The following is a 27,118-nucleotide window of genomic DNA, read 5'->3' as shown; positions in this document are numbered from 1 at the left end:
AAGCCAAGGCCCATTGCTGCTAGTGCCAGCAATGGGGCCACTAGCGAGACTCATGGTGCGTGCTGAAGCCAGATGCTGCTCGTTTGAGAGATTTTAGGAAGTCTGAAGTATGAGACAAGACAGGCCATTCTTACGGAAAAGCCACTGGAAACAGCTTGGATGGGCCTACAAGTTGGGTGGGCCAGTCTCAGGGAATCACGGGCAGGGAAAACAGCGTGCGCCAGGTTGTCGGAGACTCAGATATGGTGTCCATCTGCCAGCTCTGAGTGGGGAGGGTTCAGAAAAGGAACAATGACCTCTGCCAGCACTTTGTCTAGAAAAAAGCTGCCCCTCCACCTCTCCTGATACCAGATAATTCCGTTACCCCGTATGTCCCTGAGCCTTTCAAGCTGCTGCCCCAGGGCTGGCGCTCAGAGGGAGTGAGTCTGAGGAAGTCCGTGCATGCGCCCTCAGGGAGGAACACCTGGGACTCCAGGAGCCCTCAGTCTCTCTCAGCCACAGCCCCCATTGGCTTTTACAACCAGCAGTCTTGGGGGTTTCTCTTCCCAGCCTCGGGCTGGGGTCCTGGTGTGGGGTTAGGACCCCTCGCTCCTCAGGGGGACCTCTGAAACTGAGATATCCTCCCAATTTTTACCCAGCACACATGGTTGTGGGACCAGCCCACGCCCTGTCTCTGCCTTTCCTACTTTTTTTTTTTTTTTAATGAGAGAGACAGAGATAGAGAGAGGGACAGACAGGGACAGACCATCAGGAAAGGAGAGAGATGAGAAACATCAATTCTTTGTTGTGGCACCTTAGTTGTTCATTTGACTGCTTTCTCAGATGTGCCTTGATCAGGGGTCTCCAGCAGAGTGACCCCTTGCTCAAGCCGGTGATCTTGCGCTCAAACCAGATGAGCCCACGCTCAAGCTGGTGACCTTGGGGTTTCAAATCTAGGTCTACTGTGTCCCAGGCTGATGCTCTATCCACTGTGCCACTGCCTAGTCAGGCCCTCCAACCAGTTTTGATGTAACTTCTTTAAATCCCTAGTTATAGGGCTTCCATTCAGCCAGATTTCAGGCAGTTCTAAATGATGATTGTTCTGTAGTTTAGTTGTAATTTTAATGTTGCAATAGACAGATTTTTTAATGAGTGTTCTTTCAATATCTATCTCCCACTAGCTTTCTATTCCTAAAAATATGTCATTTGCTAAATTGAGACCTCTTTACCCTTTGCTATAATCTGGTTTGGCACATTCTGATACTTCTGACAAGAAAACAACAATTGGATAGAATTTAGTTGTTTATCTCTGCAGGGGCCTTGGGTGCACCGAGAACTGAGCGTGAACCGGCAACTTGAAAATGACTCACTGAATATCCCAGGAGACCTTCGATGGAGGCTCCTTGCTTCTGCTGACAGCTGATGTGATAGAAGGTGAACAGGAGGTGATGATTTACTGTGAGCTTAGCAGGGAGCTTAATTTTCACTTCTTCATAGAAGTCAGGAGACCTGTTTCAAAAGCACATGATACACACATAAGTTTTGGCAAGAACAATGATGTATCTGACTGTAAATTGCAACACAACGGATCCTTTTTGCTTTTCTGCTCCTAAGCTGGAGGTCCTTGAGACCAAGTTTTGTCACTAGATGTAATTCACTTACACAAGAGCACTCAGAAACTGACGGCTTTGGGGTGGAACGGGGGATTTCCACACAGAATGAAAAAAATCCAACCACTTAATTTGAAAAGGGGTGAGGTTCAGTGTCCTGCTGTGACCGCCTTTTCTGTCTCTAACCCAAGAACAGATGCGGGCCCATCAGAGGATTCTGGAGAAACACATGAATGAGGCAGGAGGAAAAGGAACCTGATTTTACTGAATGACAGAGTCCCAGATACTTTACGAAGGGCTTCGTGTGCATTACTCATTTACTCCTCATCCCAACCTGGGACCGTGGGTTCAGAGGAAGACTTAAATGGGCCAAGGTTATCAGGCCAGGATCAAACCCAAGTCTGTCTGACCCTGTATAGATTTCCCTCCTCTACCTGTAAAACGTGAATAATAATTTAGACATTATTTTGGAACTCAATTTATCCACATAATAACAAATATTCTATTTCCCGTTTGGTCAACTTTATTTTCTTTATATATATATATATTTTTTTCTTATTAAAAACTTTAATTTATTGTGTTAACATGGATTCAAGTGTCCCACTCACTGTAACACCCTCAGCCCCCAACAACTCAACTTAAATTTTTTTTAAAAATTTTATTTATTTATTTATTTTTTACAGAGACAGAGAGTGAGTCAGAGAGAGGGATAGACAGGGACAGACAGACAGGAACGGAGAGAGATGAGAAGCATCAATCATTAGTTTTTCATTGCGCATTGCAACACCTTAGTTGTTCATTGATTGCTTTCTCATATGTGCCTTGACCGCGGGCCTTCAGCAGACTGAGTAACCCCTTGCTGGAGCCAGCGACATTGGGTCCAAGGTGGTGGGCTTTTCCTCAAACCAGATGAGCCCACACTCAAGCTGGCGACCTTGGGGTCTTGAACCCGGGTCCTCTGCATCCCAGTCCAATGCTCTATCCACTGCGCCACCGCCTGGTCAGGCTCAACTTAAAATTTTTAAAACTAGGTAGTGATACGGGTATAGAGATGTGTCACAGAAGACAAGAAGACAGAGAAAGGAGAGCTGGATTTTGTTTCTAGCCTCCTCCAGGATCTCAAAGCAAGTAAAGAAATGTATTTCTTTATTTAACATCATAAAACCTCTCTGTATCATACTATAATAGAATAGAAGGCTCCAGAAAAGTCAAAACAATATTAGCTTCTTGAGCATATGTTCTTTTCCCAGTCTTAGTTAATGGCAAAAATTGTGCATCTCCAACACAGAATCATGGAACTCACACGCACTTCCTCTGTCCCTGAGCCTCTGAATGATAAAGCCATGGGAGGAATCACCGAGGGGGACTCAGAAAGGCCAGCAGATAATAGAACAATCTTGGCATATATTTAGAATTCTGAAATACACTTACTTATTATGGTATGTGACAGCTGTGTACACTTCCTGCAGAAATTCAGGCCCATTGGATTTTCCAAAGATGACCTGTTCACCAATATAGAAAAGACAAAATTAAAAGTGATATTTGGGTATATCAAATCAACCATCATCAGCCCAATAGGATGCTCTGTTCTCATAGGGCTATATTTTGTAAATTGAGAGTGCTGAGTTCTACAACTAGCTTGAACATACAGGTGCAAAAAGAATTGGCTACGAAAGGGAAAGTGAGGCCCCACGGGGCTATATTAGTTTTGAGACCGGAAAGGGCCACAAGTTTTTGAGCCTGGAAAACCAGTCCTCTGTTCTCTCTTGACCTCACTGCCTAGAGGTCTATGCTTTTGGGTAAAGTCACATCATTTTGCCCTCAGTTAAAGATCCTTGCTTGTGGTTCTTTTCTCTCCAAAGACCTGGGCCTGGTCATTGCACTTATCAGGATTTTCACTGTCTGTGTGTTTGTGTTACTTAGAAAAAGACACCTTTGGGGACTGACTACATACTAACGGTACATGACTTGAATAGTAGCCTCCACTCCTCCCTGGCTGGTCACACCGGCTACATTCAGAATCTTCACAGCCATGCTCTGCATCTCTGCTGGACTTGCCAGGAGCCAGAGCAGAGAGAACAGGGCAGTTCTCTGGGATTTCATTCTCTCCACCACTGCAAGAGAATACCTTGCACTGGGGAGGTAGGTGGGACATTAGGAAGATGGTTTAAAACAGCAACAACCAGGGAGGTATCTGAAGAATGGAAGCACTGAAAACCGTTATTTCAGTCGAAAGGTATAGTAATGAAATTCTATGACTGATAGAGAATAGTAACAGCTAACTATTCATCTCATTTGTGGCAGATGGTTAAAGAAGTACCGATTCTGGCCTCTTGGGTTCCTTACGCAACACTGCATTATATAGTTATTGATTTGTATTTTGCCTCAGGATGAAGATCCACCCCCTCAAGGTGTTGGGATGGCCTGTGTTAATACTCCTGGCATACTTCACATTCCTCTCCCACAGCGGACTGGGCTGCAGGGTGGGCTGCAATGCACACCGGGTTCTGCAACAAACACGGTGGACACACTGGGCCCCTTTCTACTTCTCATGCTCTGAGGGAGGCGTGGATTTATGACATTTTCCAGTCCTCTAATATAATAAATAATAAATAATAAATTTCTTAGCTCCTTATGGAATAAGTTAGTAAAGAGACTTTTAGTTTAGACTGACCCCATTTCCCCAGCAGTATGCTGGGACCCGTCCTGGACTAGCCACAAAGGCCTGGGCACCTGCTGAGTGTGCAGTCCTGAACAGACACACCCAGTACGCTCCTGAGCCCTGGATTTTGTCTGTGTGAATGACGCGGTGAGTGCAGTCTGTGTGAATGACGCGGTGAGTGCAGCACGCCTGCTTGGAGGCTAATGTTTATTCCCCATTTTACCGGCATAGCATTGCTAGCATCCTCTCCACACATAAACTGGATCTTTATTGTGATGTTCCGGGCGGATGTTAATTTGTTAGTGAAATTCAGCCTCTGTGGGTAGACATAGAGAAGGTTTCTGGAAAAGAAAAGATCAAGAACTAGTGAATAAGTCCTAGAGTTTATTTTAACCAATCATGAGGGGATTTTTCTGAGGAGATTTTTCTTTCAGAAGTGAATTATTTTTGGAGGAATGAGTGAGATACTGTTGCTTCTTTCTCTTCAGCTGCAGTCAACTGATAATAACCAACAGTGTTTTTTGCTTTGTCACCTGCAAGGATGTGTCTGCAGCAGCTGAGAGAGTTTTAATGTCTTGTGTGTGTAAATCTGCCTAGGGGCAATTGTATGTCTGATACACAGATAAAAAGGAAAAAAGGTTCAGCTCATTTTCAACAAAATTCATGGCCACAGATGATGACCTCATTTCACTTCTCTTTCTTTTTCCCCCCTGTGTAATCTTTATGTGGTAGTTTCAGTTTCTAAATGGCATGGTATTTTGAATTGGTTTTGCTTTCTTTTCTTATCTAAGATGACAGTTCAAATTAGCTATATAACAATAACACAACAATGATATAAGTAATATATCCATTCAACAACTACAGGACAGGCTATAAGCTCAGTATTTTTTCTTTCTATTTGCATTATTACTAGTATATTCCATTAAAAGGTAAGCTGTATGAGAAAAGAAATATTTATTTATTTATTCATTCATTTATTTATTTATTTATTTATTTTTAGCAGAGTGGGGGTGGCAGACAGGGACAGACAGACAGGAAGGGAGAGAGATGGGAAGCATCAACTCATAGTTGTTCATTGATTGCTTAGTTGTTCACAGCTTGCTTAGTTGTTCATTGATTGCCAGAGAGTTGGCCTTGGGCAAGTTACTTAGCCTTTCCAAAGCCCCTGTGGGGCTATGGTGAGCATTAATAGTAAGAACTTAATAAATGACAGCTAGATGATGATGATTTCCTCCATAGAGCTAATAAGTTACATACTTAAGCCAACACTCCTTAGTCCAAGCCACTCTTATTTCTCATCTGGACCACTGCAATGATTGCCAACTCCTTTCTTGACTTCTATGCATGTCCCTTACAATCTACTCCTTATATACTGGTCAGAAGAATCTTGCAGATGTGTAAAATAGATTATATTGGGTCCTACAGTGGTTTCCCAAACTTCATATCATGGGCCTATATCATCTGGCTCTTGGCAATTTCTCTGATTTTATCACTCATGCTCTTTTTCAAGGCCTAGAACATTCCAACTTATTCCCACCTTGTACCTGCTGCTCCCTCGGCCTAGAAGAGCTTCTCCAGGGTGGTTGTATGACTGACTCCGTCTCATCACTTGGGTTTCAGCTCACATGGCATACCCTCAAAAAGGTCTTTCCTAACATCCCATTTAATTGGTCCACTCCATGCACACACATTCTCTTTTATAATTAGGTGATTGGCATAAATATATATTATATATGTGATAATGAAATTAACATGATTACAAATATAATATGTATCCTTTTTTTGTGACAGTGATAGAGACAGAGAGAGACAGAGCGTGAGACAGACAGGGACAGACAGACAGAAAGGAGAGAGATGAGAAGCATCAATTCTTTGTTGCGGCACCTTAGTTGTTCATTGATTTTTTTCTCATATGTGCTTTGATGGGGGGTGGGGCTATAGCAGAGTAAGTGACCCCTTGCTCAAGGCAGTGGCCCTGGGCTCAAGGCAGCGACCTTGGGCTTCAAGCCAGTGACCTTTGGGCTCAAGGTAGTGACCATGGGATCATGTCTATGATCCCACGCTCAAGCCAGTGAGCCCGTGCTCAAGCTGGTGAGCCTGTGCTCAAGCCAGCAACCTTGGAGTTTCGAATCTGGGTCCTCTGCATCTCAGTCTCATGTTTCCATCCACTGTGCCACTGCCTGGTCAGGCAATATGTATCCATGTTTTAAAAATTTGAATACTTGACAAGTACAGAAAGGTAGAAAAACCAGCAACCACCTGCTATCCCACTGCACTGAAGAAAATCACTGTTAACACCAGCACAATTTCTTCCCATCTTGTTTCCCTTCAGGCATTAAACATTTTTTGTTGTCATTTAATGTTGTTCAGTTACGACTGAACATTTTCTCAATGTGACTAAATATTAAAAAAAAAACAACTTGTATAAGCATTTATTTTATGCTGAATTCTCCCAGGCCATGAGTTTTTATTTCTGTAGTTCCTTCTGGGATAACTTTTTCTTCTGTGCAGTCTCCTCTTCTGGTTTAGGGACACTCTTCTTTATTTATTTGAAATTTGTATTGAATTTATTGTGGTGACATTGGTTAATACAGTTATATAGGTTTCAGGTGCACAATTCTATAACACATCATCCTTATACTGTATTGTGTGTTCCCCACCCAAAGTCAAGTCACCATGTCTCCCTCCTTTACCCTCCTCGACCTCCCCCATCCCTCCTTCCCTCTGATAATCACCCCAGTGTTGTCTGTGCTTATGAGGGGGTTTTTCTTTGCTTAATACCTTCACCTTTTCACCCAGTCCCCCAGCCCCCTTCCCGTCTGATAGCTGTCAGTCTGTTTTATGCATCTATGAGTCTGTTTCTATTGTTTGTTGGTTGGTTGGTTTGCTTTGTTCATTAGATTTCACATATGAGTGAAATCATATGGTATTGTCTTTCTCTGACTGGCCTATTTCATTTAGCTTAATACTCTCCAGGTCTGTTCACACTGTTTGCAAAAGGTAAGATTACCTTTTTTTTTTTTTTTTTTATGGCCAAGTAGTACTCTATTATGTAAACGTACTACAGTTTTTTTTTATCCAGTCATCTACTAATGAGCACTTGAGCTTCTTTCAAATCTTGGCTATTGTAAATAACACTGCAGTGAACATCGATAGAGGTGCATATATTCTTTTGAATCAGTTGTTTTGGGTTTCTTTGGCTATATTCCCAGAAGTGGAATGCTGGGTCATCAATCTGCTCTTTTTCAGGAAGGATCATCTCAATGTGGCAGGAAGAACTCGTGTATGGGTTAATCCAACTATGAGCTTTGTAACTTTTGCACCACATGTTGGAAACTTTGTTTACCAGGATGTGCTCCATGACCATACAATCTACATCTAAACCCTGAAGTTCAGCATTATTTTCTACATTTTTAAGGATGTGCAGCAAAATTTCAGCCCTCTTTAGGCCACTGACACCACATCCAGCCACACTGTTTGACCTGGGAGCACCTACCACTGCACCACTGTCATGGCAGAACGGCACACATTGCTTCCGTAAAGTGACGGCCTTCAGATAATACTTGGTGGCTTTATGGATATGCATACCTTGGTGGCCTTGGCAGTTTCACAAATGTTCTTAGAATGATCACAAAGATTTGAACCTCTTGATTTGCATGATTTTGTAAGGTTTTCTGGGTCAAGTAAATAGTGAACCATTTTCAGGGGTCACCTTAGGCTGCTTATGGGAAGAGCAAATATACAGTGTGTCCGTAAAGTCATGGTGCACTTTTGACCGGTCACAGGAAAGCAACAAAGGATAATAGAAATGTGAAATCTGCACCAAATAAAAGGAAAACTCTCCCAGTTTCATACCTATTCAATGCAGTTCGATGTGGCCTCACGCACAGATTTTTTAGGGCTCCTTAGGTAGCTATCCCGTAGAGCCTCTACAGACTCGTCACTGACTGATGGCCTACCAGAACGGGGTTTCTCCACCAAACTGCCGGTTTCCTTCAACTGCTTATCCCACCGAGTAATGTTATTCCTATGTGGTGGTGCTTCATTATAAACACGCCAATATTCATATTGTACTTTGGTCACAGATTCTAATTCAGCGAGCCACAGAACACACTGAACTTTCTTCTGTACCGTCCACATCTCGACTGGCATGGCCGTGGGCTGCTCCGCTGTATACACGGTCTTACGTCATCATCTGCACATGCGCACATGCTGCCACATCATCCTACAGAAACCGGGAGGGTTTTCCTTTTATTTGGTACAGATTTCACATTTCTATAGTCTTTTGTTGCTTTTCTGTGACCGGTCAAAAGTGCACCATGACTTTATGGACACACTGTACTTAATAAACATGATTTTAAAACCTTCATGATATCCCATATTATGAAGATGCCACAATTTACAACAGCCTACAAAAATAAGCATTTAGATTATTTCCTTTTTCAGTGATAAAGCTGTGATAAACCCTTTGTATGTTAGCCCTTCTGCAATGTAGTATACTTTTGGAAGAATCCCTTTTATTCTATATAGTTCTTCATCTGTGAATTAATTGAAAAGACATCAATCAACCTTTCTTTATGTTGTGCTTGAAGTAATAATGAGCCAGAATTTGTAAAAATGCTTTGAAGTAGCTAGATGAAAGGGCTGTGTAAATAACAACAGCCGCCGCCCTGCCAGACTGGTTAGGCCAGTCAGCAGTCCCTACACTCCTCCCTGCATCCCGGCACAGGGGTGCTGCCTACCTATTCCCATATCCCCCAACATTGCGCAACAATTCTGCACATTGCTTCCAAAGGGGTTGCTGACGCCTATGTTCAAACAACACCATCGCAGGCCTTCAGTATCCTGCCTGGTACTGAATACCCTTTCCACAGAGTACAGAACTGAGGACCATTTTGAGAGAATTTAGTCCAACATCCCATTCTGCAGGCTAGGAAACTGACTCTCAGCGAGGTTAAATAATTTTGCCTAAACATTTTTTAAAGAAGATGCATTTAAAGAAGGTTTATCATATTTCTTAATGGCAAATATGCTAAGTTATATGTTTTGTTAAATCTGCATGCTTTTAAAGAAATGAATATTGAAAAATAATGGTGTTTTCTACTGAAAGGTAAGATCTGTGAGCATGATCAATACTACACAGAGCCTAAACCAAATCAGAGTAATTATTAAGAAACTGATAAACTGGCTCATATATTTTACATGTGGTAAATTAAGTGTCTTATATTAGCTTGAGAAAATTCTAAGAATTACATCTAATGATTTTTTAGAGGACAGCCCAAAACCAAAATAGGAATCACTTGGTATGGCAAAATTATTTGAAAGCTTCTTTAGTAACTACAAGTCCAGTGTATGTGCAAGGCATTTAGTATGATCTCATCTTTCCCCAAGAAAAACAGTTTTCTTCGGTCTTATGCATCATAACATACAACACGACATTTGGTCTTCGTCAACAATGGTCCTCCAGAGCTACTTCAGAAGGCTTCTCTTCATTATAAACTATTCTGGGAACTCCAGATTCTTCCCACTGATTCAGCCCCAGCCTCTCAGCTAATTTACAAACTGTTCTGATTTAGCAGATCCAGGAAGTTAGGGGTTAACTGGTAGAATTTGGTCATTCTTAGATCAATCTGTTGACCAATCTCTGCTCTTTATTGTCTTAGGACTGTCTTCTATTTTCTAGCTGAAAACAGGTTACCCCAAGGGACCTGGAAGCCTTTCAAAGCCATAATACAAAAAACCCTCAGTTTAGCTTCTCAGTTTAGCCTATTCTTTTTCCAGTACAAAGAAACAAAGAGAAAGACATGCCCCTGTCACTTATTTCCCAGATGACATCAGTGTTCTCTCCCAGGGGCCTCTACAGCTTGGAGTGAAGCTCAAGATGCAAGTGAGCTATAGCAATACTCACACTGGCTGTTTGTTTAAACAACTGGACACTTTGAACACCTCTTTAATTGAGCTTCTAGCTCAAGTCAACCAGCAGGAGAGAAAGGCAGAGGAACTGGAGAGAAGAGCTGAGCAGCTCGCCTAGAGGAATGAGGGTCTCCACCAGCTGGTTGCTGAGCTCCAGCATCAGCTAGGTGCAGGGATCATGTCCCGAAAGAAATTCAATGAGAAGCTCAAACTACTAGAGCAGAAGATGGAAGATGCTGGGTTCTTCAATGCAGGTGGGCTTTCTCTGACCAAGGTGATGAACAGCATCATGGTGAGTAGATCATTATGGATAGTTCTAGTTGACCTTTATTTTATTGGAAATAAAATACTATTTATTTTTATTTATTTATTTATTTTAGTGTTTTTTCCGAAGCTGGAAACAGGGAGGCAGTCAGACAGACTCCCGCATGCGCCTGACTGGGATCCACCCGACATGCCCACCAGGGGGCGATGCTCTGCCCATCTTAGGGCGTCCGCAATCAGAGCCATTCTAGCGCCTGAGGCAGAGGCCACAGAGCCATCCTCAGCACCCGGGCAAACTTTGCTCCAGTGGAGCCTCGGCTGAGGGAGGGGAAGAGAGAGAGAGGAAGGAAAGGGGAAGGGGTGGAGAAGCAGATGGGCGCCTCTCCTGTGTGCCCTGGCCAGGAATCGAACCTGGGACTCCTGCACGCCAGGCCGACGCTCTACCACTGAGCCAACCGGCCAGGGCCTAAAATACTATTTTTAATAGTGTTATTACCTCAACATCACTAATCATTAGAGAAATGCAAATTAAAACCACAATGAGATATCATCTCACACCAGTTAGAATGGCGCTCATCAACAAAACAACACAGAATATGTGCTGGTGAGGATGTGGAGAAAAGGGAACCCTCCTGCACTGCTGGTGGGAATACAGACTGGTAAAGCCACTGTGGAAAACAGTATGGAGATTCCTCAAGAAATTAAAAATCAAACTGCCTTTTGACCCAGCTATACCACTTTTAGGAATATACCCCAAGAACACCATAGCACTGTTTGAAAAGAAGAAATGCACCCCCATGTTTATGGCAGCAATGTTCACAAGAGCGAAGATCTGGAAACAGCTCAAGAGTCCGTCAGTGGACGAGTGGATAAAAAAGCTTTGGTACATATATACTATGGAATACTACTCAGCCATAAGAAATGATGACATCGGATCATTTACAACAACATGGATGGACCTTGATAACATTATACTGAATGAAATAAGTAAATCAGAAAAAACTAAGAACTATATGATTCCATACATAGGTGGGACATAAAAATGAGACTCAGAGACATGGACAAGTGTGTGGGGGTTATGGGGAGGGGGGAGGAGAGGGAGGGGGTTAGGGGAGAGGAGGGACACAAAGAAAACCAGTTAAAAGGTGACGGAAGACAATTGGACTTTGGGTGATGGGAATGCAGCATAATCAAACGTCAAAATAACCTAGAGATGTTTTCTCTGAACATATGTACCTTTATTTATCAATGTCACCCCACTAAAATTAATAAAAAAATAGTGTTATTACTACTTTTAAAATTTTTATTTAGCCCTGGCCAGTTGGCTCAGTGGTAGAGTGTTGGTCCGGCATGTGGACGTCTTGGGTTCGGTTCCTGGTCAGGGCACACAGGAGAAGCAACCCTCTGCTTCTTCACCCTCCCCCCACTTTTCTCTCTCTCTCTCTCTCTCTCTCTCTCTCTCTCTCTCCTTCTCCTGAAGCCATGGCTCGATTGGTTTGAGCACATTGGTCCCAGGCACTGAAGATGGCTCCATGGAACCTCTGTGTCAGACACTAAAACTAGCTTGGTTGCAAGCATGACCCCAGATGGGCAGAGCATTGGCTCCAGACAGGGCTTGCCAGGTGGATCCCGGTCAGGTCGCATGTGGGAGTCTATTTCCCCTCCACTCACTTGAAAAAAAAAACAAAGAATTTTTTATTTAGAAAATTAAATCGATTTTAAAAAAAATATTATTCCATTGGAAAATGGGCCCAAGTAAGATGCATGAAGCTGGAGCTACTCCTGTTGTGAAAAGCCTAGTTAAGAAGAGTGGTGGTGCTGACCCACCCTACGTGATGTAAATGTTGATGTATCCTCCTTGGCTGGCAGTGGGAAGCTGGACCATGTTCTGAGTAAAGGAAACACTTGTGTCACTTGCTCGGAAGGAGTGGGTGGAGGAACACTCAATCTTGTCATTAAGCAAAAAGCTATCTTTCTAGTCTCTGAGAATATTTTACTTACAGGGCCTTGGGATTCCCAAAGAGAGAAAAAGGATTAATGCTAGTTGTTCAAGGCCCAACAATCCTTGGTACTTCTTAGGTACCTCTTTGAAAGTGAGACTGAAGTGAGTTAAGTGGCTTGTACTCATTGCACAATGTTGAGTGAAAATTCAGAATATGAAATATTATCTATGATGGGGCAGTAAATAGTCAAAAACTGAATATGCATGAAGGGTTAGGGCTAGAAAATGATATGGGAGAAATGAAAATAGTAGATTTGGTTTTGAAATGGAATTGGTGTCAGTTTTGGTTTTCTTTCTCTTATTTCAGTACAGAAACTCTAACAAGGTACTAATATTAAATATATACTTTTTACAAAACAAAATAAAAAATTGCTGATTTTGCGGCCTGGGGTATTTCTGTTGTTTCTTGAATATCAGTAATGCCCATGATTTAAGCTGCTGTTATACCAGGGAAGATGGGCTTGTGTGGAGACCTGTGATTAGTTGCCCTTACAATATAAAATAATGGCTGGACCAGTCCTTTAAAAAATTACAAAATGCTCTACAAATGTAAGGTGGACAAGTCAATTTCCTTACCTATAATAAAAAGATTGGAGTTAAGTTTCAATTCAATGATACCTGACAAGTGCTTTGCTATAGAGTGCAAAATATGACTCAAATGAAGATTACCTTCTTATCAGGACTGTGTAAAACAGCTGAGGGAACTTAAATACAGTTCTAAACACTCCACAGGACTATGAGGTCTTAACATATGTTACTCAGGGACTCCATCAATCTCTCTGGTTTCTCTCTCCATCTTTCAGTCTTGTTCTGTCTCTGACTCTCTATGTCTGTCTGTATGCCTTAAATATGTGTGTGTGTGTCTCCCTCTGCCTCTCTGTCTGTCTCCCTCAGTCTGTTTCTCTTATACCCTCTCTCCCACCTCTCTCTCACACAGCCCCTCAGAAAAATGACAAAACGCTCTTTTGGAGGGAATACTCCTCCAGGTTCATCTAGTCATAAAATCCATTTCCTTCCAAGTTCGCAAGTGTTTGATGATTTCCTACTCTAAGCTGGGACAAGGTTGTGAGCAGGGCCTTATTTCGTTTTAGGGTTCCACAAAAATGTCTGAGATAGCTCCAAAGTATGAAAAGTAAAAGCTCAAAACCAAATGCAAAATTTTCTCAATTAATCAACAACTCTACTGAATTTAACCTACTGGTGAAAAATTTCCCCCCTACTTTGCAGACATAAAATTATATATAAAGTATATACAACAAATGAGGAAGTGGGTGCATCTTAATACGTTTTAAATGACATGGTTAGGTGCTTCAGGGCTTAGGGAGATCTCGGAGAGGGAAAGAATAAAATTATCAAGTGTTGGGCAAATGACTTTGTAAAATTTGTATTTTTTGAGTTTGCTCACTTCTATTGTTAGAAAATGGCGCTGGGCAGCCATGTGTGTGCTTGCCCTCAGAGCAGGGCAGTGGATTGCAAATTGTAGGTTGTATTCCTGCTTGGGAGGAGCCATTGTTTTGTTCATGTTTGCTGGAGGAGAGGTTTTTGCACCAGGAAGTTCTGAAAAGGAGAGAAGAAGGAGAAGAGGCAGAAAGGAGCTGGCAGTGTTGGCAGAGTGAGTGCAGAGAGAATGCAGACTGCTGAAGAGAGAAGCCATGTTGGCAGGGAAAGAGAGAGAAGCCGTGTCTGCGGAGTGACAGCAGAGAGAATGCAGGGTGCTGAAGGAGAAGCCATGTTATGCAGGGAGAGCAGAGAGAATGCAGAGTGCTGATGGAGAAGCCAGTTTGTGCAGAGAGAAGAAGGTGTGCAAATGGGGAACCAGAGGTGAGGGGCTTTTTGAGCTCCACTAAGACTGGTGGCACCTTTGATTCTAGGAGAAACCGGAGGAGATTCTCCTGGTTGTGGAACTGGAGAATATGTCAGTGGCTTTGGGAGCCCTGTGTGTTTGCTCAATGGTTGTTGCAAGACTTTAATAAAGGAATGGCCCACCGTTTTTCGACTCCTTTGTTTTTTTACCTGTTTATCTGAATTCAATGAGAACTTGCATGTGCATGGCTGCAACTGGTCATATACCAAAAAATCAGTTTTTCTATTTTATTAGTTTTCTTATAGCTTAAGACACAAGCGATGGTTTTATAGGCAACTATTGCAATATGCACTGGGTTGAAGTAGATGGGCTAGAAAATTAGTACCTGGCTTTCCTGATGCAACTGCTGAAACAGCTCTATATAGAAAAAGCCCACTAACCTATTTTGGAAATTTTGAACTAATTTCTTTTCCTTTTCTTGTGTTTTAAAATTCTCCCTGGCTAGCCCTTTTTGCAAAGACAGAGCCAAAGCATTGATGAACTATTTGCTGAAGTGGAAATGCAGCAAAACCAATTGCAGAAATGAGATGCCCTCATTAAAAAACTACAATAAAAGGTTGGTGCCTCTTACTGCCTTTAGTAATTTGTTAGCATCAGACTTTTGATTCCAACAGAAATTCAAATGCCTATTAACATCACCAATATCTTACAGTTATCTGGTGTCTTTTACTCAGGTATTTCAAAGAAAACTGCACATCTAGAATATTATTATTTAATTTTTATTTATTTATTTTTATTTTAGTGAGAGGAGGGGTGGTAGAAACAGACTCCTGAATGCACCCTGACCAGGATCTACCCAGCAAACCCACTAGGGGGGCGATGCTCTGCTCATCTGGGGCCCTTGTTTCGTTGCAACTGGAGCCATTTTTTAGGGCCTGAGGCTGAGGCCATAGAGCCATCCTCAGTGCTTGGGGCCAACTTGCTTCAATTGAGCCATGGCTACAGGAGGAGAAAAGAAAAGAGAGAAACAGAGAGAGAAGCGAGGGGGAGGGAGTAGAGAAACAGATAGTCACTTCTCCTTGTGCCACGGCTGGGAATCCAACCCAGGACATCCACATGCAGGGCTGATGCTCTACCAGTAAGCCAACCAGTCAGGCTAGAAATATTATTTTAAGGTATTTATGCAAGGGGAGCAGCTGAGGAGGTAGTTTTATTTATCATTCACATCCACTGCTAGGAAAATGTATTTTAAATGCAATAATAAAAATAGCTAATGTTATTTAATTCTTATCATGTACAGGCACTTTTGTAATAGTAGCTAGGGCAGGTACTTCTAGTAGTCTCATTAGGTAGATAATCAAATTGAGGCATAGAGAGGATGCATACAAGGTAACACAGCTAGCACAGTGCAATTCAAATCTGGGTGATCTGAAGCTAATTACTAGATCCAGTGCCCATAACCATTGCTACTTCTAAGAACAACAGTAAACAGTACCTTTGGTCAACAATCAGAATCACCAGAATATCATTGTAATGTGCTCTTTTACTGTATTATTTATAAGAGCTAAAGAATGTTTTCCCAAACAAACTAAATTTTTTAAAGGTTTGAAATAACATAGTTAACTTAGAAGGTGAGAATAACTACTGTCTTTTAGTGTTAGATAGAGGTTTTTATGTTTTAAATATAACAAGAGCAAATGAAGTTACAAATCTTAGATCTATCTCAAAGTTTGGTATATTCTGGAATTAACTAAGAACCCTATAAGTGGAAGCATGCACGGTAAGTGTGTGCTTGTGCAGAGCCTAGAGTTAGCCCCTCCGACCAGGGAGGAGGATCAACAGCATCAATCAGCCATGGCCAGTGAAGATGCACCATTGACTTGCTTAATCACAACCTGCATTTTCACAACATCCCAGGTGATTTAAATGCACATTCAAGTTCTTGATCCAAATATACTAGTCTGTTTTTAATTTGGTGGATCTATGGATCTTGTAGTTTATTGTGTTTACTTTTTTTGCTTGGCTGCTAGGAAGCTCAAAGTCAAATTTGCAACTGACCTTTTAAGGAACTGTCAAGGACCTTAAGATGTATTCTGTATATTAATTAACCTTATCCAAGTTTTAGATTGATTTTCCTCTCTTTATTTTCCTTTCACCTAGAAATTTTATACCTTGTTTTACAATCTCCATAAGCTGCCTCAGATACCTTTTAGAATGGGAAGGTTTATAAAAATGCATAAAAATAAAACACTTGCTATATTTTGTCTTGTCATTCCATGGTCTAATGCCATGATTTGTGTTTATTCCCATTTCTAATGCTCTGGGTTAAATCAAAGCACAAACTCACAAAGAAACCAGTGAAAAGTGGAAATGGAAAGAAAACCCCTGGTGTGTAGGGTGAAGAGAACATTCCCTCTTAAAAAATCAGAGCAAGAAAAACAGAGCATGAACCCTCTTCTAGGACACAAGTCAGTCCACACAAGGCTGCCTGCCCTGGGAAAGAACACAAGATTAGAAAGAGGCACTGGGGGTGCTGTCACAAGTAGCCGTTTGCCCTTTAGTAACCTCTGGGCTCTGTGGGCGAGGCTGCCATGTTTTGTGTAAATGCTGGTACTGTATTGTGAACACGGGTACCTCTATCCCGCCCCTACAAAAAACAAATGCAGTTAAGAAGCCAGAGACAAAATGTTACCGAATTGTTTAGAAACACTACAACAGATGACCCAATATTCTCTCTCTATAGTCATGTTATGTTTTTAAAAATGCACTTGAAAACAGATGTCAAATGAGAGCAAGAAAAACAAATAGAAAACCAGCAAACTCTTACTTGTTATTATATCACTTTGAAAGATTTCGAAGGGAAAAATAATCCCTTTTTTATTTCAATTGAGGAACTACAAGTTGAACATCAGATGGTATCTTTATATTGAACAACTATTATAACTACTAATAATTTGTTTTCAAACTGGGACTAAATGCTCACATATCCTATATTTGCACAGTACCTTTTCTATTATATTAATTCCCATCCCTTCTTTTTATGAGACAGATGAAAGTTCCTCTTAGGAAAGGGCTTGGAAAACCAGCACTCCTGTTAAATTAAACTGGACCTCACGCTGGGGCAAGGAAATGTTCCCTTTTAGAAACAGGTCAAAGCACCTGATTTCTCCTTAAAACCCACTCACTTGTTTAAGAAAGTCCAACTACTTTTCAATAGCAAAAGATTCAAAAGGAAAGCTGGGTTATTTACCATCTTAGGTCATACAGGATCAGAGTCCCATTGAAAAGAATCACAAATACACAAACATTTGAAACCTGTTGGGGAAAACTGACTACTTTAAGAAAAATAAATAAATCTCTAACTTTGCTTAAAAACTTATTTTTTTAATACTATACTTTCTTGACCACTATGCTGTACACCTGAAACTAATACAAACTAATACTGAATGTAAATTGTAATTGAAAATAGAAATTCAACCAGATGGTTGAACTGGAATTTTATGAATGAAGATATCAATGTTACTAAATATTCTTTTGAAACATTGCTTAGCAGATTTAATGTATTAAGTGGTTTGTATATCATTCACTCCCACCTTAGTATGAATTAATCTACTCAGTTCCGTTCCTTCTTACAGAAAGGATGGACTTCTGGCCTGTAGCTGTGAGTGGAAAAAGGGGATAAAAAGGAGGATGGGTCCTGGCCTGGGGAAGATTGAGATGCTTAGGGTATATCAAGGAGAGGGACAAAACAAGGGGGTGAGAAGGTACTCAAATCCAGATAGTTTCATATTCCATATTTTTTTTTTCTAAAATGTTAAAAAACTTGACACTGAAATCAAAAGGTTCCTTGGATAACTGTCTTTATTCCAACTCCCAGCTATCCCCATGGAACCCATGATGTGGTTTTAGGGTCTAAGTTATCTGAATATTCCTGTGATTCCCACATAAAGGGGCTCAGAATTTGTTAAATAGATCGAGCTTGGTATATTAGGACCCTATTTTCAGTGGAGTTTTTTTTTATTATGGCTAGACAATATTTAATGGGAATGTATTTTATTCTCTATGGCCAAAGACTGGAATTAATTTAGCAATATGCATTTTAGCATCCTGCAGAACTTACCCTTCTATAGCTACATTTCCTATTTCACCCAAAGGACTTTCTATAGACTTTATTTATATATACAGATTCACAGATGCTTGGGAGGGGAATACGTTCTGGAGTGGTGGGGGGTGGGGTGGGTAAGGTGCTGGGGTGCTGTGCAAGGGGATAAATAATCCCATTCCTTAGTATGCACATTTAGGGTTTCCCCCTACTACTTTGAATCTAAGAAAATTTGGGGAATCTGCTTTAACCTAGGTGAAAAAAAATTTCCCCCTAAACGGAGACTTGTTTCTTTGGAGTACGGGTTAGGGAGGGGTAGATGTAGGCTCATTTTTCACCAGTGAGAATCTGTCAAGAAGCAATTATTTTTCTATTAGAAAGTGAAATATTGCAGATTTCCTAGAAATATACCAGGCCGACTACTAAACTCTCAGTAGAAAGCCTTGTCTTCAGCATCCACAGAGGTAATCCGCCTTCCTTGACTCACCCTCCTACCTCCCCTTACTCCTTCAAATTCAAACAACTGGAGCACCCATACTTTTTGTAGCTTGGTTAAGAACTGTGGTTGTGGCTTCTGAGATGGCTTCCAAGGATCCCACCTCCTGATACTCGTAGGTTACGGAAGGACTCTGACCTCTATCCTCTCTCTGAAGAAGGCAATTGCCATGTTATGAACTGCCCTATGCAGAGACTAATACAGCAAGGAATTCAAGGATGCCTCTTGCCAACAGCTAGCGAAGAACTAAGGCCCTCAGCCCAACAGTCCAAAAGGAACTGAATCTTCTCAACACCACAGAATGAGCCTGACAGCAACCCCTCCCCTAGTTGACCCTTAGGGTAATCACTGCCTTAGCTGATGGCCTGGCTGTGGCCTTTTCAGAGTCAGAGGCACCTGGCTAAGCCACACCACAGAAACTGAGATAATAACTGTTTGTTGTTTTAAGCTGCAGAGGTTTTTGTTATACAGCCATAGATAACTAACACAAGTGCATACACTTAAGAAAGTATGTGTCAGATATTCAGTGATATTTGAATGTGTAATTTCTTTAAAAAAAAAAAAAAGGCTTTACCTAGTAAAATTTCTTCCTCTTAATTGACTCTCAGGGTTATTCTCCTGGGCTGAGGAATACAACACAATGTCTACCTATATAGAACAATAGTCTTAATATCAAAATAGACTCTTTGGAGTGAATCCAATCATTAACTAGTTTTAAAGTTGAGGATTTTAAAAAACATAAATAATTTGGGCGATTTCTATTTTTAGAAATTAACCAAATTAACTAATATCTCTTAAAGAGACTGTGATGGATATTAATAATAAAAGAATGCTAATAAGTACCTAGCACAAATAGCTTTCCTTTTTCCCTAAGACAACAAATTTTAAAAATTTAATAATATATTTAATTTAACTTAAAATATCCAACCTACCATTATTTTAACATACAATCATGATAAAATTATTAATGCAATATTGCATTTTTTTTTTAAAAACAAAGCCTTCAAAATGTAGGATGTCTTTTATACTTATAGTATAAATATTCATATGCTAACTCTTACCAGATATAATTGTTCTGTTTAAATTTCATAAAACTTAGTTAAAAAGTCCATTTATTTACTTAAGTTGTTCCAAACACACTAAAATTTTTTTCAATAAGCAAATTGGACACCAAATAATAATTCAAATTCATTCCCTTAGTCACACTAACCATATTTCAATGGCTATACTATTGGATACTACAGGGTTAGAGCTTCACTTCTAATTGACCCTCCAATAGGTAGAAAACCTAGGCTTCTCTATAAACCCATGTTCCTCCCCTCCACCCCACTATCCACCCCACTCTCCACATTTACTGTGCAGGTCAGGAAATAGGGATACCCTGTAAATTCATTACACAGGTGTTAATAGGCTAAAAGAGCAAAAGGGAACACTGAGACAGTAACAGGAAACAGCTACCACCGTTGGAACTGAGGGAAAATAAAGGAAAGATGTAGAATCCTCAGAAACTTTTAGCTTGGAATGTAAGGCCCGTCCAGGTGGCGCTCAGATTTCTGCTGCTCTGACTCAGGGGGAGCCTGTGGACGCTGGCCCGGGGGTGCCACAAGAAGCTGGGCGCTGAGCCCCGCCCCCAGCTAGAGTGACCCGGAGTAACAGGACAAACAGGAAGGAAGTGTTTTTACTTCCTGCTTTCTTCCAATCTCACTTTCTGGCTTGCACTGTCAGGAGCTGATGGGAAGCTAGTGTGTAGAATTCCATCTTTAGAGTGGAGAGGATAAGCAGGTGAAGAAGAACTAGCAGGAGCAGCCTGTAACTTCACCAGGGTGGCTTCTTCAGTTCAACCAGAGGGCCCCGGCTGTGGTTTTGCCATTGGTTTTTTGCATTCGGTGGTACCCAGTGAGAGCCTTTTGGAAAAAGGACTTCCTGGGTTCACCTGAGTTTTTTTTCTTTTTTATTGAATTTATTGGGGTGATATTGGTTAATAAAATTATACAGGTTTCAGTTGTGCAATTCTATAATACATCATCTGTATATTGTGTTATGTGTAAAACAATACATTTTTTTCCTTTTTTGAGAGAAAAAGGGAGAGATAGACAGGAACACTGAGCTACTCCTGTATGTGCCCAGACTGGGAAATCGAACCAGCAATCTCCATATTCTGGGAGGATGCTCCAATCGAATGAGCTATCCAACCAGAGCTTAACTTCTTTTTATTTCTTGTTTCAGAGAGACAGAGAGAGGAAGGGAGAGGGGGGAGGGGGAAAGGAAGCATTCATCTGTTGTTCCACTCAGTCGTGCACTCATTGGTTGCTTCCCATGTGTGCCCTGACCAGGGATTGAACCCTTAACCTTGTCGTTTGAGGACGACACTCTTAACTGACTGAGCTAACCAGTCAGGGCCTAAAACAATACATTTCTAACAAAATTATCCTCCAAGTAAAAACAAAACATACATTTCAATATTCAGTTTTGTAAAAGAACAAAAATTTAAGTTGAATGATATTGTTTCAATGCTATATCTGGATAGGTCAGCGTATTTTAAGAGACCACTACTCAGAATTGTCAGTGGATGACTAACATGAACCAACCTGCATGTTCTTTTATGGGAGAAAGGGAGCACATTTTTTCCAGGCATTGCAAATAGTTTCCTAAAACAAATCTGCCAGCTAAAAAAAACACACACACATACCAGAAAATGTGCAATTTTGCAGTTGCTGAAGCTGACTTTGCTTTTCTTTTGGTTTGAGGCAGAGCCTTTACCAGTCCTCTATTCATTAAAAATAAAAAATAAAATCAACAACCAAAAAAACAAAAACAGCCAATGAATAAATCAATACTATTCATTAAAATGCTTGCTTGATCTTTCCTGACATGTTTAATATTGTTAGCTGCTTCGTTTTGGGTTGGAGAAGAAAGTATTAGGATTGGAGGCAACAGCAGGCTTACCAAGAATAAACAGTCCAGATGCCCCCACATCTCTAGAAACATACACCTGCTTTGGTACTTGGAGAGAGAGAAGGCTTGTCTGGATCTTGGAGATGGTTTCAAAATATTGTAGGGAGGAGCACTGAGGAGCAAAACTGTTATCATTTTTCTTTCTCACAAAGTAAGGACAGACTTACTTTGATGTTTGTTCACTAATTTGATGTTTGTTCTCCAAAGGGGAAGCAGCTACTGATCAATTCCTTCACCCACGGGTTGGGTGGTCCTAAGAGTGAAAGAAAAGCTGCTGGAGGGAAATGCACCATCTCCCTTCTCTAGCCCTCTCCCCAGGAAGAATATCTCATTCACGTTATGAAAGCATTACGATACATCTGAGTGTCCTGGATGGTGTGAACATTGGCAGCATTCAGTTCAACATCTATGAAATAAAAGTCTTTGTCACCAGTAAATGTAAAGGCCAGTCACGCAGGAAGACAACAGAATTTTGAGCTTGAGGTGAGTCAAGCTTAAGGATCACAGGGAGCTTTCCACAGAGCTGGGCGGAGGGGAGGCCACGTTCTCACCTTGACAATAAGGAGAGTGAAAGGAAGGACCAACAAGCTTAGAAGATGTGTATTAGAGGGGGAAAGGAATAGAATAAAATTAACTGAAGAAGGATTCCCATGTTCCTTCTCTGGGAGGAAAAGTCACCCAATCCTGAGGTGGAAAATGTGTGAGAATTCTAAGGTGTCTGAGTTTGACACCTTTTTTATTTTCTCAAATGTGGGATACTGTACATAGCATATCTATGCATGTCAACTTTGCCTGGACATAACAGAAATGTAAGTCTACTAATAAGATAAGGAAACTGGTCTGCTTCCTATCTGTGAACCCACGAAGGGAATTTTGATAGGAGAGAAAATACCGCCCGTATCACCCCCATCAATCAAGTAGATTAATACAAAAGGAACAGCAGGCTTGGTGTGAAAGACTAACTCTAGGAAATGTTGAGAAATGATGTTCTTATTGCTAAATGCATAATTTTTAGCTTAGGCATGAAGATATTTAAAAATGATTAAAATTAGCCACTAAGTTGAGTTCCTCTACTTTCATTCCTTATTAAATCATAACATTTCCTGAGGTCGCCGGTTCGAAACCCTGGGCTTGCCTGGTCAAGGCACATATGGGAGTTGATGCTTCCAGTTCCTCCCCCCTTCTCTCTCTCTGTCTCTCTCCTCTCTAAAAAATGAATAAATAAAGTAAAAATAAATCATAATATTTCTATTTCCACACTATTACATGGATCTCAGTTTACATTTTGAAGGTTGTCAGACAAAGAACATAAAACAAATGAGGTGGAACTATAAAGTTTTGTAAATTTTATAACCTTTTTGGTGTTTAGGCCAGTGAACAAATGTAATTCATTTATAATGACTAAAAATACATGACAGCCAATTGATTAACCAGGTTTTAAAAAAAAATTACCTTATTACATTATCAAAACTCAGTTCTTTCCTACTCGTAGCTCTATTTTACTTTGTGCTGTGCGGCTAGCCTGCATTGCCTCCACCCAAACCCACTTTTCCCCTGGGAAGACCATGTAGGTAGGTGACACAGCATCTAAATTTCCCCCAGAGCATCCTGACCTCTGCTGAGAGGGGCCAAAGGCAGCCTGTCTGAGGCCTTAAAACCACAGGATATCCATTAACAGGGTGCTGTTAAAATACCTCTGCTTTAGTGATGGCCAAACACTTCATGGGAGCAGTGGATGAATACACATCTTCGAGCTACCACTAACATACACAGGAAAGACAGAAGGAGCTAAGGATGAAAAAGCTAAAAAGTAGAAAAGATTTTTACTCCCTAAATGGCAAAAGAAATAAGAGGGAACAATTCCCCAAAGGATACCCTGTCAGAAGACAAGCCACTTCAAGGAACTAATTTTCAAAAAATAATTAAAAAACGAACAGAAGCATAGAAATCAAAGAAAGAAGGCTTTTTGGATTGTAGGAGGCTCATTCCTCATCATAATCAAAAGCAAGCCCAGATTTGCCTTAGTATCATCACCATTTCTATTGCTTCTGTCCCCAGCGCCTTATATTTATATTCCAAAACCCACGAAGAAACAGGACGTTTCAATGAACCTAAATGCTGAATTCTATGTGAATGCTCTATGACATTTGCCATCATTAAATGGAGAGAGCAGGATTTTTTGTCAGGATAGGCAGTAACACTCCAGCATAGTGGACTCAAAATGAGTGAGTATAACGTGAGGCTGTGACTTGTGGAATCAGTGAGGTCACAGACCCTCTTTAACACTATTTCATTACTGCCTCACACACATTCTTTTAGTTCCGTATGTGAATCAGGATTGGTCAATGTGTAAATATGTGTTGTGAACAACTCCCCCCAAAACTGAGATTTTACTCTTTCTCTACATCACAGGGTACAGATCTTAATCCTGATCCCCAAGAGAGCTTCCAAAAAGCTCCAGATTTCTAAGGTCATGACTTACTAATGAAAGAAGGCAGAAGTTGACAGGTGAAAATAAAATGTTTTGCAAAACAATGGCACCAGCGATTCTTGGGACACTGGAACAATTCTCAGTGTTTTGTTTTGTTTTTTCTTGCTCTACACTTCAAAGGCAAAAAAGTGAGATGTGTGTTTTCTTTTAATACAATCACAACTCCTTTGTAAAAGGAAAGAGCAGATTGTGTCTGAATCTAGAAAATGAGCAAATTGTGCCCTCAAGTGGCTGAAACCATAGCTTTGCAAAACCTGCAACTGTTGCTAAGTAGTCTTAGGTAACTTGCTTCTGAATTTTTTCATTTTCCTAGAAAAAAAGGAAAGCAACACAGCTTTGGAGCAGGCATCAGGTAAGTGGGGAGTGTGTTCCTGATTTATTACTGAGACCAACTTGCCACAGCAAAGTTAAGTACAAGGACATAATTATCTAGATAATTCAGGAAACAAGAATCACTTTGCCTTTGTCTCCATTAGTTGGCTAATTCAAATGTTTTGATTTTGCCTGGGCTGTGCTGCTGTTCTTAAATTAAGTGTTTGTTCATAATAAGCTTTGCGTTCTACAAGCAACTACATGCTAAGTTTAGTAAAATCAAGGACTGGGCTTTAGCACTGTCTTATACAGTGTGTCCGTAAAATCATGGTGCACTTTTGACTGGTCACAGGAAAGCAACAACGGATGAAAGAAATGTGAAATCTGCACCAAATAAAAGGAAAACTCTCCCAGTTTCATACCTATTCAGTGCAGTTTGATGTGGGCTCATGCACAGATTTTTTATGGCTCCTTAGGTAGCTATCCCATATAGCGTCTACAGACTCGTCACTGACTGATGGCCTACCAGAACGGGGTTTCTCCACCAAACTGCCGGTTTCCTTCAACTGCTTATCCCACCGAGTAATGTTATTCCTATGTGGTGGCGCTTCGTTATAAACGCGCCGATATTCACGTTGCACTTTGGTCACGGGTTCAAACTTAGCGAGCCACAGAATACACTGAACTTTCCTCTGTACCGTCCACATCTCGACTGGCATGGCCATGGGCTGCTCCACTGTATACACAGTGTTACGTCATCACCTGCACATGCGCACATGCTGCCACATCATCCTACAGAAACTGGGAGGGTTTTCCTTTTATTTGGTGCAGATTTCACATTTCTATCGTCTTTTGTTGCTTTCCTGTGACTGGTCAAAAGTGCACCATGACTTTTTGGACACACTGTATTTAAGGCCGAGTTCTTTTTTTTTTTTTTTTTTTCCATTTTTCTGAAGCTGGAAACGGGGAGAGACAGTCAGACAGACTCCCGCATGCGCCCGACCGGGATCCACCCGGCACGCCCACCATGGGGCGACGCTCTGCCCACCAGGGGGCGATGCTCTGCCCATCCTGGGCGTCGCCATATTGCGACCAGAGCCACTCTAGCGCCTGGGGCAGAGGCCACAGAGCCATCCCCAGCGCCCGGGCCATCTTTTGCTCCAATGGAGCCTTGGCTGCGGGAGGGGAAGAGAGAGACAGAGAGGAAATTGCGGCGGAGGGGTGGAGAAGCAAATGGGCGCTTCTCCTGTGTGCCCTGGCCGGGAATCGAACCCGGGTCCTCCACACGCTAGGCCGACGCTCTACCACTGAGCCAACCGGCCAGGGCTAAGGCCGAGTTCTTTAAAGGGTGAACAGCAAGAATTTATCCAACAAATATGCTACACACATGTGAAAGAATCTCTAAGATTTTGCATTATAACCTCAGTTGTAATGTCAGAAGATTGGAAACACCTTACTTAGATGCTCGTCAGCATGGGTTAAATATATCATGCTACTTCCATATCATGAAAGTCAGTGCAGCCGTAAAAAAAAGCATGAGACAGTTCTATGTATTCACGTGAAAGTGCTCTCCATAATGTAGTGTCCAATGAAAAATCAAGGTGCAGAGCACTGTGGCAATTGTGCTACATTTGCATTATGAAAGGAAAACATATAGGGTTACAATGGCTTGTACATACATAGGTTATTTCTGGAAGGATACACATGAAATTGATTTTAAAAGATGTCTGTTTCCAATTGTCAAAAATAGGATTGAGCTGTGGAATTTACATGACTTTCATCTGTTTTGTGCCAGTGTTTAGAATAGGCCCTGGCACATTGTATACATGGAATAATATTTGTGCAATAAATAAATGAATAAAATCAAACTATGTATATATATTTTTACTTAAAAATTTTTTTTTGAAGTTAAATTTAATGTGAGAACATTGATCAATAAGAGTACATGGGTTTCAGGTGAATATCTCCATGGCATTTGAACTATTGATTGTTTTGTGTGCCCATCACCCAAAGTCAAATTATTTTCTATCACTGTATGTTTGTCCCTCTTTACTACCCTCTCTCCACCCCCTCCCCCGGTAACCACTTCACTTTTATCTATGTCTATGACTCTCAGTTTTATATCCCACCTATATGTGAAATCATATACAGTAGTTCTTAGCTTTTTCTGATTTATTTATTTCACTTAATGTAATGTTCTCAAGGTCCATCCATGCATCCATGTTGTTGTAAATGGCAATATGCCATCATTTCTTATGGCTGAGTAGTATCCCATTGCATATATTTACCATATTATGTATATGTACTTAGAAAGGATGACTCCAAGAATCTGATGGCTGGAGGTCAAGATGGGAGAGAGAATTTTCACTCTGCATTTTTGTACTTGAATAATTTTGAACCATTAGAATAAACTACCTTATCCAAAATAAACTTCAAACAACTAAAGAAACAAGTAAAAATGGGAAGTTATTATTTTGATAGTTATTTAAGTAAGGCATTCTTTTGATAGTGATTTAGGTCCGGGCTAA

At 40.9% G+C, this 27,118-nt stretch overlaps 1 protein-coding gene across 3 annotated transcripts in view; it reads right to left on the bottom strand.

The window, feature by feature from the left end:
• DOCK8 (dedicator of cytokinesis 8) overlaps positions 1-27,118 on the bottom strand; it is a 246,704-nt gene that overhangs the window by 93,251 nt on the left and 126,335 nt on the right. For all 3 annotated transcript variants that reach the window (XM_066368042.1, XM_066368043.1, XM_066368044.1), the window contains 3 exons: positions 4,475-4,592; positions 3,021-3,091; positions 1,350-1,488 (listed from right to left, as the gene is read on the bottom strand). In XM_066368042.1, the coding sequence (XP_066224139.1) occupies positions 1,350-1,488; positions 3,021-3,091; positions 4,475-4,592 (328 nt within the window). The remainder of the gene's footprint in view (positions 1-1,349; positions 1,489-3,020; positions 3,092-4,474; positions 4,593-27,118) is intronic.

The sequence above is a fragment of the Saccopteryx leptura genome, chromosome 2 (genome assembly GCF_036850995.1).
Source record: "Saccopteryx leptura isolate mSacLep1 chromosome 2, mSacLep1_pri_phased_curated, whole genome shotgun sequence".
NCBI lineage: Eukaryota > Metazoa > Chordata > Mammalia > Chiroptera > Emballonuridae > Saccopteryx > Saccopteryx leptura.
Note: the sequence above shows the minus strand (reverse complement) of the source record. Positions and strands in the feature narration are given on the sequence as shown.